Below are 16,009 nucleotides of genomic sequence, written 5' to 3' on the forward strand. Positions count from 1 at the left end.
AAGTCTGACTGCCTGTGAAAATGACATTTAGGTGATTATTGGATTGTACTGTATAGGAACTGTAGAACAAACTTCACCAGAAAACAGCTACATGACATTTCTTCAACTTTCATCAGTGCATTCCATTCTGAGCTCTGGAAGGAAGGAAGCACAAACCTATAGCTTCTATCAGCACATGACCCCAATTCACTCAGAGAATAAATATGCCAAGACAAATGAATGGCTCAAATCCTTCTTCAATTAACATACCATAACAGATACGGCAATTATGGGAACTTTTGTTTATGTTCCAATTGTCTCCTTCACCCCACCTTGTCACACAATTTCATTTATTATGAACCAAGAATGAAACACCAGAGTTCTCAGCATTAGGATAGGATGTGACAATTCTTAATCTCACACCCCATCCTAACACTGGAAAAGGTCCTTTCTCCACAAGGCTCAACTCTGGTTCCAAAATTCCAACACTTTTCAATTTTCATGCACTTCTACAATTTGCCTTTCAGGTGCTTATTAAAAAAAAAAAAAAGCGGAGGAGTTGCCAATTCTCCTACACAGATTACAAAAATCAGACTGGGGCTAAAAACACACTTCTGTGCCCAAGTTCTTGGTCCCAGCCCTGACCTGACGCATCTGCTTACTGAGACTGGAAATAAAGCTCTGCTCATTCCAGAACACATTCAGCACATCATCTCTGACACTTTTAAGTGCAAAAGTCTATCCATTCTCTATATGAATGTTTAAACCTAATTCAAAGGTTATTAACTTTGCTAAAATAAGATAAACTTTGACATGACTAACAGAAAACACACTGAATGAAGCTTATCTGCATCAGATGCCTCCTGAAAGGGACATACAAATTTTCTAAAAGAAACTAGCTAGAGTTTTTCCTCTAGCAGAGTGGAAAAATACCATCAAGTGCCACTTCTTATTAAAAAAACCAATATACTCGCTAGGATTTTCCATACAAATGCTGAAGGTACCTAAAATATAACATGGAATTAAAGTTTTCCATTTTAGCAAATTATCTTAAAAAAGAAATTCTGTTCAGCAATGTTGAAAGATACTACTAGACAATACTACCTGTTTTTACCTGCAATTCCCAGCTGTCCATAAAAATAAAAAAACAAAATAGAAAAAGCTCTATCACAAGTAATAACAGCAAGTACAAGAATTCAAGCAGTTAATAGAAGTTAGACAAACACTAGTGATACAAAAGTAATGTATTGTTCACTAAACTGGTGGTTAAAAATAAAATCAAATTAGCTTTATACCTATGATGCAACATGGTAAATTCCATGCCTTCGAACTCCAAGAGCCATTCAAATCAAAACATCTTGCAGTGCAACTTAACTACTTTTTACCACCGGGGATAAAAAAAAAATAGTAACAAAGGAAATCCACAGTTTATTTAGAATTAGTGCTTTCGTAATTGTGTCAACAGTTTTATCTGTATGATCTGCTATGAATCATCTGATTTCAGTGTTACAGTAGCTGTCCTTGGATTAATTTGAGCATTTTCCTTTTTTTTTTTTAAGTTATCCTTTTTTTCTGATTACAAAGGAACGTCAGTGAGGACAAAGAATACTTTAAGAGTTCATAAACTGAATTTTACTGGCAAAATGATCAGTTAAATCAAAAACTTAGGTTACATATTTACAAAATGCTCTTATGCACATGGAGACCTAAACTTCTTTCAAGGTAGTGGAAAAAGTAACTGATTCTGATTACCAAGAGTGCAGCCCTTTGGAGTCTGCATGGCCATATACCACACCACCCCCTGCCACACTCGACCTATTTACAGAAACACAGACTCTTGTAAGGCCACATCATCCTTGGCTGAACTTATTTCCAGACACATAACACAGAAACCAATGCTCCTGAACAGAAATTCTATCCATCTCAGTTTTGGATGAGATGAGAGAAAGTAGATGAAGTTTTCCTGTATGTTTCTAGAAAGCACTAAGCATTCCCTTAATAAGCAATCCAGCAATCCCTTATCTTTGTTTTCTCCTTTTAACAACGTTTCTTTCCAGGTGCTGATCTGCCCCAGGTGTATTTAAATTTTCTTGCAACCTCCCAAGAAGGCAAAGCAAAAAAACACAGTCACGTGTGCATGCATGAAATCTATATCTAATTCATCAGTGGTAAATAATTTGGCTACATTTAGAATGGATACACAAATACAAGATTTGAGACCAGTACAAACGTTCAGGTTGACAAGAGCAGGAATGATACTTATTCTGAGAAATACATATATGGAATACTTAAAGAGCTCTAAATACTGTGTATGTAAACAAGATACCTTTTTCCCACTTGATAAGATATTTGATAAGACTCTCCATATTGTTGAACTAATGAACATATACCAAATAAAGCAATATCCCTGAATTTAATTTGCATACAAGACTTGACTATATTACTAACAAGTTGCATAAAAATGCTAGTCTTACAGAATTCCTACACAGAGGTGTTTCCCACGCATGAGATATTGGGAAGAGAAAAATTAGATACAGCTAAGCAAAGTGGCATATGCTTACTCCTTCAGCAAAGCCAATCCACTGCATTACTGAGTTGTACTGACCAGGGGGGTCACATCTGGCTGAGAGACCTGCTTGCCCCTGGCACACAGCAGGCTGTCTGCACTGTCTACACAGGACACAACATGCTTGTGAAGTGGCCTCACGGATTTCGTGTTTCTGTTAACAGGCATACCTCTTCCTTCAGGGAATGAATGGCTTTAAGTCACCACTAAGTACTTTTCTTCTTTCAATCACTGTATTTCAGTTCACATCACAAACTAAATCCCAGTTAGCCGAGGGAGAGTCAATTACTTCAATTTCTAATGGAATTGCAGCTACAATTCATTATCCGAAGCACTTATTTGAAAGAATTTTGAAAAGAATCCTTTGCACGTTTCCTTTAAAAGGCTTTTCATAACCATCAATTCAGAAGAAGAGTATTTCCTGAGGAGACAGTTATGCAGTCTAAAAAAAGACAAGTAAACCTAGAGACACAGCCTAAGACCAGCTTAGCTGGCTTCAGCCACATATACGAACAGAAATATGTCACCTAGTACACTGCAGACTTTTCTATTATTACTTTGCATATTTACATTGCTGGTATTCAACTTCAGCACTCTGGATAAAGAAATGGGCCAATTCACCAGTTAAAAATCTCATCTGTTCACTCAGTGCATAAAGAAGCAATGAGGAAGTGTCCCTTAGTCTTAGGAAAATGAGTGACTCAGGACAACTTCTGAAAACTAATGTCAAATTATGTTAGTGCAAACCTGAAATAAACTGATTTAGCTAGGAAGGGGAAGCTAGCATCCTTTCTTTGAGAATTCCCATGAAATAAAAATACAAGAAAAAAAAATCTCCAAAAAGTATGCTTAAGCTTTGTCCTCAAGCAGAAAGACAATCTGACTTGACTGAGCATGACAGTTTCATATTAAATCAGTCTGCCTGCCCAAAATGAAATGCAAGCACTAATGTAACAACGAAGATGAGAACAGCCAGGCTGATTAAATTAATTTTTAAGTGCCACATTCTTTGCAAAAGTAGCAATATTTTTTACTATGCTTGAAATGGATAATTATATAATTAAAAAAAAAAAAAACAACCCTCTGCTTACCTATGTAACAATGAGATATGCCCAGAGATAACATCTTTGTATTACTGTAGAACCTTAAACTGTAACTTCAACAAGATCATAAAGGACATTCTCCAGAAACAAAAATCACTGGGATACAGTTCACTACTACACTATTTTCTCAGAATGTGCCCAGTAGGGGATGAAGACATCTAATATATACACTTGAGACTTGTATTTGATCACAAACGTATCACACACTGCTGTGTATAAGCCTGAAAGCTTCTTCACTGTGGATATCACTGAATCTCACAACAAAAAGTGTCCTTTCATCCCTTTTCAGACAGTTACACAGAACGTATTGCTAAATCATTATATAATCAATGATTCAAAGTTATTTCATATATAAACCAAAGATGTTTTTTAAAACATCGAATTTGTTAGAAATTATAACTTAAGCACAGATTCTGTGCTCACACAGACTGTGAGAAACCGTTTTCCTGTATGCTGTGATCTTGTACTTTGCATGCAAGACTGGAAAACAAGAAAATAGTGATCTAGACTAGTAACTGTGTGACCATTTCCGAGGAAGAGAAGCAACAACTGCAACTAATTTAACCTCTGGCTTTGACAAAGGTTCCCAAAGTGGCTTTGAACAAAATCCTTTCACCTCTATCTGATCTAGGTTGCAAATTCTCTGAGGCAGAGACCAAGTCATAAAGCATGCAACGCAAAAAAGGGCTGCTCGGGGCCTCAAGGTCACAAGGAGGTGTCAAGTGCCCTAAGTGCAGTTTGGATCTCCCCTTAACTGATCAAGACTTTACACCACGGAAGGAAACGCTAGAGGTAGAGAGAAGGAGGTCTTCCAAGTAAACAATAACAAAGAATTACACTTACTTTTGCAACAACCCAAAATATTAAGTTCCAAGAAGAGGTATTAAGTGCCAAGAATAAGTTCAAACATCGCCTCTGTTACAGGCCACCAAAAAACTCTGACTTTCTGATATGCTTAACCAAAAAGTTATGATACAAGCTTAAAAATCAACACTGCTGACGAGAGCCGTTCAGCACTGTCCTAGTTATTCCTACTGCAACTAAGAATAATACCAGATAATACAGAATTTCAATCAAAAGTTCCTGGCACCCTGGGATCACTGAGAAACCTTTTAACTTTAGCATATCACTTTAATAGTCCATTATATAACTGCAATATATTTTTACAGAGCACCTCACTTTACATGACTCTAGTAAAGAGACCTTCCTTGATTTTTGTAAGGGATGGCAAAACTCTACATTCCTGTATGTTCTGGGATGCAAAGGAACTATAGAAGGGCTAGGAGAGAAGGCATAACTTTTGGCCCTGGCTGGAGCTAGCTGCCTAGTATGTAGACAAAAAAAAAAAAAAAATCGGTTATGTATCCGCAAGGCAATAGACATTCCCACACTTAAAAAAAATAAAATAATAAAGAAGGCGTTTTGAGACTTATGATTTTCAATATAACTAATGAATACCTGTACATTCGTAAAATGTACATAATGCTACAATTCTTTTTCCTATTTTGTAAGCAATAAGTGCTCAATATGCAAAATTGTCCCAAAAAATGCTTGTGAAGTACAAAAAACCCTGACCGAAACCAAAGAAAACCAGAATAGACCCCTAGGAGTTGTACTTCTGTGATGTTTGTGGATTCCTTACAACCTGGGTTATTCTATGACTCTAAGGTCTAAATTTTAGAAGACTGCCTGTCATCTTCTCTGACAGCGTCCTGAATAATGCCACATACCAATATGGTATACGGCTAACAAATACTGTCTTGTAACAACAGTGGAATTTCGTCTGGGGAGGGAAAAAATGTGACAGGCACGTACAAAGTGCAGCCACAACACAGGTATATTTATGACATCATTCTTCTGGACGGAACTGCACAGGTTTACACTGCCCTGCTCTAGCAAAAATCATTGATGCCTCCTACACGTACTCAGCGACCACTCCAGGAGGAGAAAACCGTAGCTGGAAAATTAAACCAGAGGCGCACTCGGCAGGACCCCCAAGAGAAGCACACAAAAGCCGCGGGCAGCGCGGCTCCACCGAGGGGCACAGGCGGGAGGCAGAGGCGGAGCGCCCCGCGGGAGCCGGAGCTCGCTGCCCGAGCTGGAGGGCAGCGAGCCGAGCCGAGCCGAGCCGAGCCCAGCCGAGCCGAGCCGAGCCCAGCCGAGCCCAGCCGAGCCGAGCCGCGGCCCCGGAGCGGCCCCGCCGAGCGCGCCGCGCCGGCAGCCCCGCCGCTCCCGCCACCCCCGTGCCGCGCCGGCCGCCTCTCCGCCCCCGCTCTGCCAGCGCGATGGGGCAGGCAGGGCGCGCTTCCCTTCGCTCCGCCGGCCTGGGCTGCGGGAGCCGCGGGGAATGCGGGCAGCGTCCGGAGCGACGGTTCCGGGGAGGCTCTCACGGCTCTCCGTGAGGAGCGAGCCCGGGCTGCCAGCCGGGGCACGGCCTGCGCCGCCCTCCCTTCCTCCCGCTCCTGCCCTCCCTGCCCGGTGGCCGCCCGGGCTCGTCCCCCGCACGCAGGCAGGGACACCTCGCGCCGAGCCGAGCCGAGCCGAGCCGGCGGCAGCGGCCCCTTCCCGCTTACCTCGAGCGAGGCCCGGCGGGAGCCGGCGCCGGCCGAGGCGGGACGGACGGTGGCTGTGGGGAGGGATGGAGGGACGGGAGCGGGGAGCCGGGAGAGCCGCGGGAGCCGCGCCCGGGCGGGTGCGAACTGCGCCAAGCGGCGGCCGTTGCTGCCGCGCGTGCACGCCCGCGCGCGCTCCCGCTGGCGGCGGGGGCGCGCCTGGCCCGGGGCGCCACGTGACCTTGGAGCGGCGCCGGGTAGGCGGGGGAGGGAACGGGCGCGCGTGCGCGCGGCGGCGGCGCGGGAGCGGCGGGCGCGGCCCCGGCGGCACGTACCGCATCCCGGAGCCTCCCGCCGGGACCACGTACCGCATCCCGGAGCTTCCCCGAGCCTCCCCGGCCCCGGCGGCACGTACCGCATCCCGGAGCCTCCCGCCGGGACCACGTACCGCATCCCGGAGCTTCCCCGAGCCTCCCCGGCCCGGCGGCACGTACCGCATCCCGGAGCCTCCCGCCGGGACCACGTACCGCATCCCGGAGCTTCCCCGAGCTTCCCCGGCCCGGCGGCACGTACCGCATCCCGGAGCCTCCCGCCGGGAGCACGTACCGCATCCCGGAGCCTCCCGCCGGGAGCACGTACCGCATTCCCGAGCCTCCCGCCGGGAACCCGCTCGGGAGCAGCTGTTTGCAGCCCTGGTCTGAGCCGGGGCTCGGGATTAGCACCTCGGGCCAGCTGCCTGCACAGCGTTTGCCACTTCGCGCTTCTGTCCCTGCATCCTCCTTCTGAAAGTTACCGGCCCACCCACGGGAGGAGGGAAAATACCTTTTACTGATGCACATCTCTATACATACATATAGATATGTGCATTGTATAAATACTGTGCAGCACTCTTTCTGTATCCATATGCCATCATCTCAAGCTGCACCAAACGAGGCTTCAGATGGACGTTAGAGGGATTTTTTTCACAGAAAGGGTGATTAGACATTGGAATGGGATGCCCGGGAGGTGGTGGAGTCACCATCCCTGGAGGAGTTTAAAGAAAGACTGGACGGTGGCACTCAGTGCCATCCTGGTTGCCAACCATCGGGTCTGGCTGACGCGATGATGTTTGGTCACAGGTGTGCTTGATGATCTTAGAGGTCTTTTCCAACACAATTAATTCAGTCATTCTTACTTTTATATATCTATTTTTTTATGAAAGTGTAGAATTGCAAAATCAGAACATGTCCAGCAGGCTGGCCATGCATTTCAGGACAGCAGCTTCATTTGCCCATTGCTTTTATGACTCACACCACTGCTTGCTGAAGGTGGTTTGGTGATGTGTTATTATTTACCTGAGTCACACTATTGCCCAGAGGCCCCAGATGATACTGTGACATAATATGTACTAAACCACTGTAATATTTTCCCTTCAAACAATTTGCACCATAAAGTAGGGAAAAGAAGAGGAGGAGCAGCATAATTTGAAATACAATCTGGGTTTCACAAATATGAATTGTTTTATCACTACCCATGTTGCTTCTTTATTTTGTTGTACTTCCATTTGTCTACTTTTTCTTCTGTTGACAAAAGTTTTGTTAAAAGCTGGCTTTGCTCCACTTGGTGTTAGAGCCATGTTAGGTTTTCACATAGTTTTCATATAGTTGTCACATCATGAGAAATCAGGTTGGTCAGCAGAGTATTCAGGGCAACTGACAAAAAGGCATGCTAGAATGCAAAGTAATACATAGACAAAATTTATTATGATAGTCCATGTATCTCTTAAAAGATGCTTGACAATCTTTTTTTACCAGTCCTACAAAGAGATAAGATCTGTTTATTCATCTGTACCTCCTGGGACAAGCTGCCTAAAAGATTATAGCCAGTGAGTTTGCTTATTTGCAGATAATATATTTAAATCCATTTGAGCACAAAACTAAAACAAATCTTATCCCTGCATAACATGCAGGCTGGGTTTTCAAGGAAAGTGGTTCATGGAAGAAGGCACAGACACAGAATTACATGGATAGGGTGACTGTGTTATGGATTTGTAAAAAGGAAGGTCAGATTTCATGCCTGCCCATTTTGATATTATCATCATGTCAGGAATTCTGAGTCAATCTGGGAACACTTTCCAGGAATCAGGATACATGGAAGTAACAAAGAGTAATGGAGCAATTTGCCACCCTTCAGCGCAACCATTTTTCAGCTGCAGCAGTTTTCTGAAGAGGCCTCCTGTTTGAGTATGGTATTGCAATAATAATTACCTAGCCACATTAGCATAACATCTGTCACAAACACACAGTCTGCAGATCGTTTCCCTGCTTTGCCGAGTTCCTTATTTGGCATCTTAGTCTCACAGTCTCTATTCAGCAACTGCTCGAACAGAGTATTTTCATTTGTGTTTCTGTGATCCTATCCTTGCTGTCGCAACACAAAGTTATTTTTTTAGTGGAGGGGATTCTCCTTTTCAACACCAACCAGCCCTGTTCACAGGGAGATAAGAGGTAGGGGCTAAATCTGTCATATGTCCTCAAATATTGACATTAAGCTAAATCCTATTATAAAAATAAGCCAGAAAAATCCTTACTTGAAAAGCAGTAACAAATTGGTAGATCATACTTTTCTGTTTCAAACCTGGAATAGGTACTTCTGAGTGAAGAGCATTTATTTGAAAACAGTGTCTCCCCTTTAGGTAACATTTACTGCTCCAAAATTATCACCTCTACACAATCAGGACTACTGAAGTAGACATCCCTCAATATTCTCCCTTCATATTCTTTACTCTTTTGATTTTACACATAGAAGATTACAATCAAGCTGTGAAATGGCTTGCATTTTCCACAGCTGTATCTATCAGGTGGGATTGGTTTCTGTTGTGAGTGTGTGTAGTGGTGTGGACAGGAGCTCTCTACACCGATGCACCATCTGTGGTCCTTGTTGAACCACAACTCACTGTTGGTTAATCCAGGGCCTCCAGGGCACAGGTAACCTGCTACCTCATTTATGATAATTTTGACACAAATGTCACTATTGTTTCCCCCATCAGTGTGAGGAGAGGGTGGGTTGAGAGCAGCTGTTTACTGGTGTGGTTGATTTGGTGGAGAGGAAGCAGTGTGAAAGCGTGTTACCCAGTGCCATATGTAAATCAGTGGCTCTTCAACTGGGCATCGTGTCTGGCAGCAGCAGTGTGTGAGAGAGGCAGCCTGCTTAGGGCTACCTGCACTTAAGGCAGAAAAAAAGCTGACATTAGTCATGAGATATTGTTTTGTGATTTTACCTGTTTGTATGCATATAACACTCAGAAAGAAAACACTCTCTGGAGCAGTAATTTATTCCATACACACCATCACCCCTGCTCATACTCCAGCAGACAGGATTGTATCTTACCCTGCAAACTCCTTATCTCTGCCTCTTGGTCTTGACCAGCACATGTCCCTCAGAAGCATTTGCCATAACATCTCTCAGATCAGAATGACATTATGGCAGGATGTTATGATTTGGTTTAGTTTATCTGTTTATTTCCATTTAAGAGTCAAAAAAAAAAAAAAAAAGAAAAATAAGGAAAAAAATGTTAATAGCAAAGATTTGAGGCTGTAAGGAACTGTACCTTGATCCACCAAAATTTTTAAACACACCAGTAGTCCCAAAGTTGATGGACTTGTGTGTTCAGTTAATATAGTTGGTTAAGTCAGCACAGACAGATCAAGTCTGATATGAGCAATATTTCTCCATTCTTTGTCAACCATTAGCAGGTGTTTCACAAACCATTTTCTGATAATAGATATGACCTGATTTCAGGCCTACTGTTAAGTAGTTTCTTATCCTTGCCAAAATCACAGGCCAGTTAAGCAGGAGGTTTTATTCCCATCCTGTTAGGACAAGTGATGAAATGGCAAATGGAAATAACTGCCAAATTGAATGGTAGAAGATGTGAGGTTGGGAAAGAAGGAAGGAAAGGTGTTTCATTTGAAAATTTGCAGAAGGAGATTGCAGGAAAGAGCTCTCACATAATGAAATGGGAAGTGAGACAAGGGCAAAAGTCAGCAGAAGATTGCACCCGAATCTGGGTCCTTCCTTCCCCTCCATCAGCCCCTTACTGTCTCTCTCACAGTACCTTTATCTCTAGAAGCCCTTGTGAAATTGAGTTTTTTCTAACGTTTTTATCTTTACAGCTTTTGTGGCTCTTTTCCCTGGACAACGTTTTGCTTCAATTCTTAAAACTCAATATCCTTTTAGCAAGACAAAACCACACAAACAAAGAAAAAGCTGTTGGGAAAGACTCGTGAGTGTCTGCCCTGTATAAATCAGATTAAATGGGATGTCTTTTATGCATTTACCTTATAGTTGCTATTCAAAAGCAAAGAGCAGAAATGCACTCTATGCTAGTTTAAGGATGATCTCAGTTTGCAACTAGCTGCTTCAAAGATTATGGCTTAATGTATTACCAAATTATGTCTGTCAGTCTCAGAGCTCAGACAGATCTTCCTTAATCATTGGCTAAGAAATCCAGAAGAATTCAAGGACAGCTGGTATCACAGTGCCTGTACTGCAGTGGAAGTCAAAGCCTATTTTTCTCATCCTTTTTCATCTTCAAAAATCATCCTTTGTGGTATTAGAAGGTGACTGGATAATATAACTTATTGCAACACCTTCCCTTGTTGTTAAGTACAGTTATTATAATGGGAGAAAATTAATTTCTAGAAGAATTATAAATATAAATATAAAGAGTAATTTGTGCTGAGAGGAAATATGTAGGTGAGAAATTAGAAAATAAAGAGAAATGCACTTCAGATAAACATTGCATCCAGTGCCTTAGTTTAAATGAGTTAAATGATTGTGTTTGATAGGAGATCCTGTTGCTACAGAAATAATTTGCATTCTATCATTATGTAATGCAGACAGACTGAAACAATTTTTCATACTTATAATGGAGAATAGAATATAATTAATATATTTAAAATGCAAGAAAGAAATTATTCAACCAGAGTAAAATATAAGCTTTAGTATACTCAACAGTTCTGTTCATATTCATTTTGAATGTTTTGTTAATATATCTGTGAAACACTACAGCTTAAATAATAAAAATGAAAAAGGGAGGGTAATCTTTGATATGTTTAACTCATTACTGTGCATAACTACACTATTCTTCTGGATAGAAAATGTATTCCTGTAGACTGATTTGACTCCATTTCCAGCTTTATGAGGAACCATCCAAATTTAACAAAAAAGTCCCCAAACCCTAGTGCATTTAAGTTTAAAATTTTAAAGCTATTTCCAGTAGGTTTTAATTGAAATACCAGGAAAACAGTGATTTTTCTTGCAGCAAAAAATCTAAGACCTGATTCTGCTACAATGACACAAAAGAGAGATCTGCTATTGGCTTCAGGGTGAGAAAAATGGGCTTTGCAATCTGAGATTTGGGACATTTTTAGAACATTCTTCTGAGATCTAGCTTGATTTCTATTAAAGCTAATGAAAAGACCCCCGTGGCGTTTTGCAGGAATTGGATCAGGCTCTCAGTGGTACAGTCTGTTCTATAAATAACTTACTCAGTGCCAGTGGTGTTTGTGGCAGGCAGGCTCCCACCCGAAGGAGCTGGGAGAGGTGATGCATCTTTACAGATGTAAGGCAGCTTGAAATAATTGCCATGGCAAGGGAGAGGTGTGTGAAACAACCTGCTGCTTTTGAGGGGCCACTCTCTGTAACTCTGGCAGAGTGATAGAATTGCACATCTCTAGGTATTTGTCATTTTCTGTAATAATTGTATGAGAAACTACATGAATTGGGGTGGCCTTGCTGCATTTCTCTGTGGGACCTGTGCTTATGTCCTTGGCTGCTGGGCTGTAATACATAGATTTAGAAAAAGATGTGATGGAGGACTGGGTTGAGCTCAATGTCTAACAGTACCTAAGTGTAGTTAGATTGTTTTAGTTGTAGTTCAGCCTGCATTTAAGTTTCTCCCTATACCATTTTGTGTAGAAGTCAGTATTTTGCTTTCTACAGTTTTTCCTCTGTTGCATCCTACATCCTTCTGTCACTCTGTCACTATGGACCATCCAAGTTATTTAAACCCTTTACATTGTTTACAGAAACATTATTACTCTACTTGCCTACATATAAGTGTTCTATCCAGTATTTCATCCAGTCAGAAAATTTCTGTTGGTTTTAAAAAGAGTTGAATAGAATCCTATTGGAATTGTACTAGAAGGAAATTAATTTCTTCTCATCTAGGATATCATCATTTTGACTTCTATGCATTTACATGCTATTGAGAGTCTTTGCTTTCTTATGCTAACAGTTCTATAAGGATGGAGTAGAAACTGGTATTTCTTATGTTTTCAGTATTTCTACATTAATCATAGATCCAGCACCTAGAAATACAGTGGAATTCAGTGACTTTTCATCAATAATCCATCTGGAAAAAGACAATACAATATGATCGAGCCTTCTTAGAGTTGAAAACAATAGGAATATTTTCCTAGTAATTAAAATATCTTATTTTAATTTCTTATGTTTTATAGCTTCTGGTCACTTTAAAGTTGAACTCAGCTCACATAGCAACAAAATGAATTCTGACCTTTATTTTTATTGGTTTGTTTTTCAGTTTGAACTCTGCTTCTTCCATGTTATCTAAGCATTTGCAAATGAGTCATATTTTTCTTATATCTTCAGTACATAAACATGTGAATGAACACAGTAATGAATGTGAATGAGCACAGCAATGATTTAATGCAGAGATTCTTGCCATGCATTTATTCCTTACTTACATGGCCATGAATAATAAACCAGTGGATATGATGATAGTGAGTGGAAGAAGGGATAGCCTTGGGCTAAGCCTCTGAGGAAGAAGAGCAGTGGCTTTATCAGAAATCTGAGTACTGTGGCAAAAATTGTGGAGGAAAATGAGCACGTGGGGCAGCTGATACTTCATGGGTTAATGCTATATCCACAGTAAATCATGAAGGCTTTGAGGGAGTTAATGAAGTGGAGAGTACTGGAAAGCAGTCATGTGAGTCTTGGTGATAAGAAATGGCCAGATGTGGTCCTGATCCACCTGATGGAGCAGGTTTGAATGAGAGAAACTTGGATTGAAAGAAAACTACTTATGACCCCCCACCCCCCGCATCCATTGGAAATCTGTTTTGGAGATCTTCCACTGTTGCGAAACTGGTCATGGGGAAAAGTCCACATGGCATGAAGAGGGCTGTATATATAATTTCTTGAAAAAGCCAGCAGCATCTGCCTCAAGCTGTGATGGCCTATAAATATTGATAAACACATCCGTGCAATGATACCAATATTCATTTACACTGTAGTAAATATGTCAGTTCTGGGCAGGATTTGCTCCAATGAACTCTGCTTATAATGGACATTTTTTGGTAATTAAATTCATATTGACAGTACATGTATCATTATTCAGATACTTAGAAATTCTTGCAGTGCAGTTATCTGGTACTGAGACATAAGTGCCCATCTACTGTGCATTTAAATTTAAAGTTAGGAAATACTACAAATGTTACAAAAAAACTCCTGTTAATAAAATCCAGTGTTAAAATATTATGGTTAAGATACCACACATGAAATCTCAAGTTGGACTTATTATCCTGTTTGTGACAGGATCACATTCTTCATTGAAGCTCAGTGGGATTTACTCAAGGCAGCTTTTTCTGGTGGTTTCTTTGCCTGCCTATCCAAGCTTTCCGTGGGTTGAGGAACCTTTTCTGCTACTCCTGCTTTTCCAGAAGTCTTCTTTGCTGCTTGCTGGTTGCTTTTTGTATCCTTTTCTATTTCCACAGGGGGTATTTCATTTGGATCAGGTGTCTCTTCTGTAGCAGTAATTTCTTCTATGTGTGGCTTAATAAAATCTGATTTAGGAGATGTAATAAAATTTCTGAGTAATCTTCAGTAACAATATTTACTGTGCTCAGCAACATTTCTTTCACATTGGTTATGACCTTATCATGTTCTTTTCCTGTTTCCCTATCCATATAAAGAGATTCACACATAACACTTCTACTTCTTACGAAACAACCAAGTCCAAGTCTTTATGGTCTGTAATTAAAATGATTAAGAGGTAAATACTGGAAAACATTTACAGGTACAGAAATAATAATTTCCTGCTTAAGTCATCTAATTTACAGGATTGCTCAGAAAAGTCTACCTGCCAGTAAGGCAAGAGAGGAAGAAAATGCTATAAAATATTTGTTCTTGCCTTAGGAGCAAAAAGGTGGGGGGGATAAAAGTATAAAATGTTCTGTCAGAAGTGATATAACATATCTAAATCCTGTATACAATGAAAAAATACTTAGGCAAAAATACATAAGACAAGTGTTCTGATATTGTCAGAATTTAAGACTGATTTGCAGCTAAATGCTCTATATGAGCGAGATGTAATTGTGAAGAATAAATCATTGTCCAAATAGCAATTCTATAGTAAGAGTCTAAAATAATTTATAAATAACACATGAGAATACTGAATCAATACTGAATCACCGGATAACTTTTAATTTTCTACACTTCCTCTAAGTGAGACAAAAAATGGTCACTTATAACTCCAACTTTACCGTTCAATATGGACATAAAACTAGGAGAAAAGAATTGATTAATCTCAAGTGGCTAAACAGTCAGGGTTTTCTAAAAGACTTAGGCATTTAGGGTCCCTGAATCAGCAAGACCTTATTTTTGGTGAAATATCCAACACCTAGCTGCTGAAATGAGTCTCACTTTGGAAAATAACACCATCTGTGTATGTATATGTGCTTACAAAGTCTTTCCTCTGCATTCAGAAATTTAGAATTATTTATTAGGACTTTTAAAACTTCCATCAGACAGATTAGTCAAGGTGACAACTGTCAGTGGAAAAAGTGGTTTAAAAATATTGATTTAAGTCTCTTTCACTTAGGCCTAACCTGGTAATTCATACTTTGCATCTGTTGTTGATTAAGAGCATACGTACGGTAAACTTGATTTATTGGGACCTATGAAATATTGATTGGCACAGAGAATTAACTCCATAACAATTTAACAATTTTTTTATTGAAATAGAAGACTCTAACAGCGAAAACACTCTTACCTTTCTTTCCCTCTTCCTTCTGTTTGCTTGTTGTCATTGCTTTTTTCTTTTTAGATGCAGTTTTGTTACTTTGATCGTGTCCTTGGACTGTGTCAGTCTGCCCTGACACAGGCATCACAAGCACCTGAAGCAAAGCAAGAACGAAACGTGCACAAGCCAGACATGTGGATGCATCACAAATTCAGCCTGAAATCACCATACCTGAATCCCTGGAAGCAGCACCTTTCAAAGCAACTTATTACTCTAACTTTCAGGGACTCATACATCTCCCACAGCAAAGCAGAATAGAGTCCAGCCTGTTACCTGGGAGGTGACCCACTTGTATTCCCTGGCTGTTCTGCCTAAAGGAGGGAGGCAGGACAACAGATTTTTGAAAATAATGTAGTAGAAATAAACTGTTGCCCAAATGTGTTATTAAAAACAATACTGAGTAATAAACATCAGGTATTGCCGAGAGCAGGTCATATTCTTGTTTGCACTCTGGAGGATGGAAGAGCTGTGACTCTTATTTGTATGTGATATGTCATGGGACAAAGATGGAGCAACCTGCACATCATCCTTAAATTGGCTTCATGTTCTACTAAGCAAAATTATAAAATAATTTTGCATTAGTCCTTTAAACTCAGGAAACTTGCTCTATCTCAAATTACAGATCTTCTCATGATTATATTTTGAAATTTAAAAATTAAGCCTTGTTACTTTGTTTGTTTTACTCAGCTGCTGTGGCTAGATATTCTGAACTTTTTTTGGTGAC

At 40.8% G+C, this 16,009-nt stretch overlaps 2 protein-coding genes across 4 annotated transcripts in view; both read right to left on the reverse strand.

Annotated features, from left to right (window-relative positions):
* Nucleotides 1-6,444, reverse strand: part of LPIN2 (lipin 2) — a 43,515-nt gene extending 37,071 nt beyond the window's left edge. The window contains exon 1 of the mRNA XM_056485374.1: nt 6,222-6,444. The gene's annotated coding sequence lies outside the window, so the exon portion shown is untranslated. The remainder of the gene's footprint in view (nt 1-6,221) is intronic.
* A 4,026-nt stretch (nt 6,445-10,470) lies between these two features.
* MYOM1 (myomesin 1) overlaps nt 10,471-16,009 on the reverse strand; it is a 75,487-nt gene continuing 69,948 nt past the window's right edge. For all 3 annotated transcript variants that reach the window (XM_056485369.1, XM_056485368.1, XM_056485370.1), the window contains 2 exons: nt 15,256-15,379; nt 10,471-14,047 (listed from right to left, as the gene is read on the reverse strand). In XM_056485369.1, the coding sequence (XP_056341344.1) occupies nt 13,821-14,047; nt 15,256-15,379 (351 nt within the window). In that variant the 3' untranslated portion in view covers nt 10,471-13,820. The remainder of the gene's footprint in view (nt 14,048-15,255; nt 15,380-16,009) is intronic.

Source organism: Oenanthe melanoleuca, chromosome 2 (assembly GCF_029582105.1).
Source record: "Oenanthe melanoleuca isolate GR-GAL-2019-014 chromosome 2, OMel1.0, whole genome shotgun sequence".
NCBI classification, from domain to species: domain Eukaryota; kingdom Metazoa; phylum Chordata; class Aves; order Passeriformes; family Muscicapidae; genus Oenanthe; species Oenanthe melanoleuca.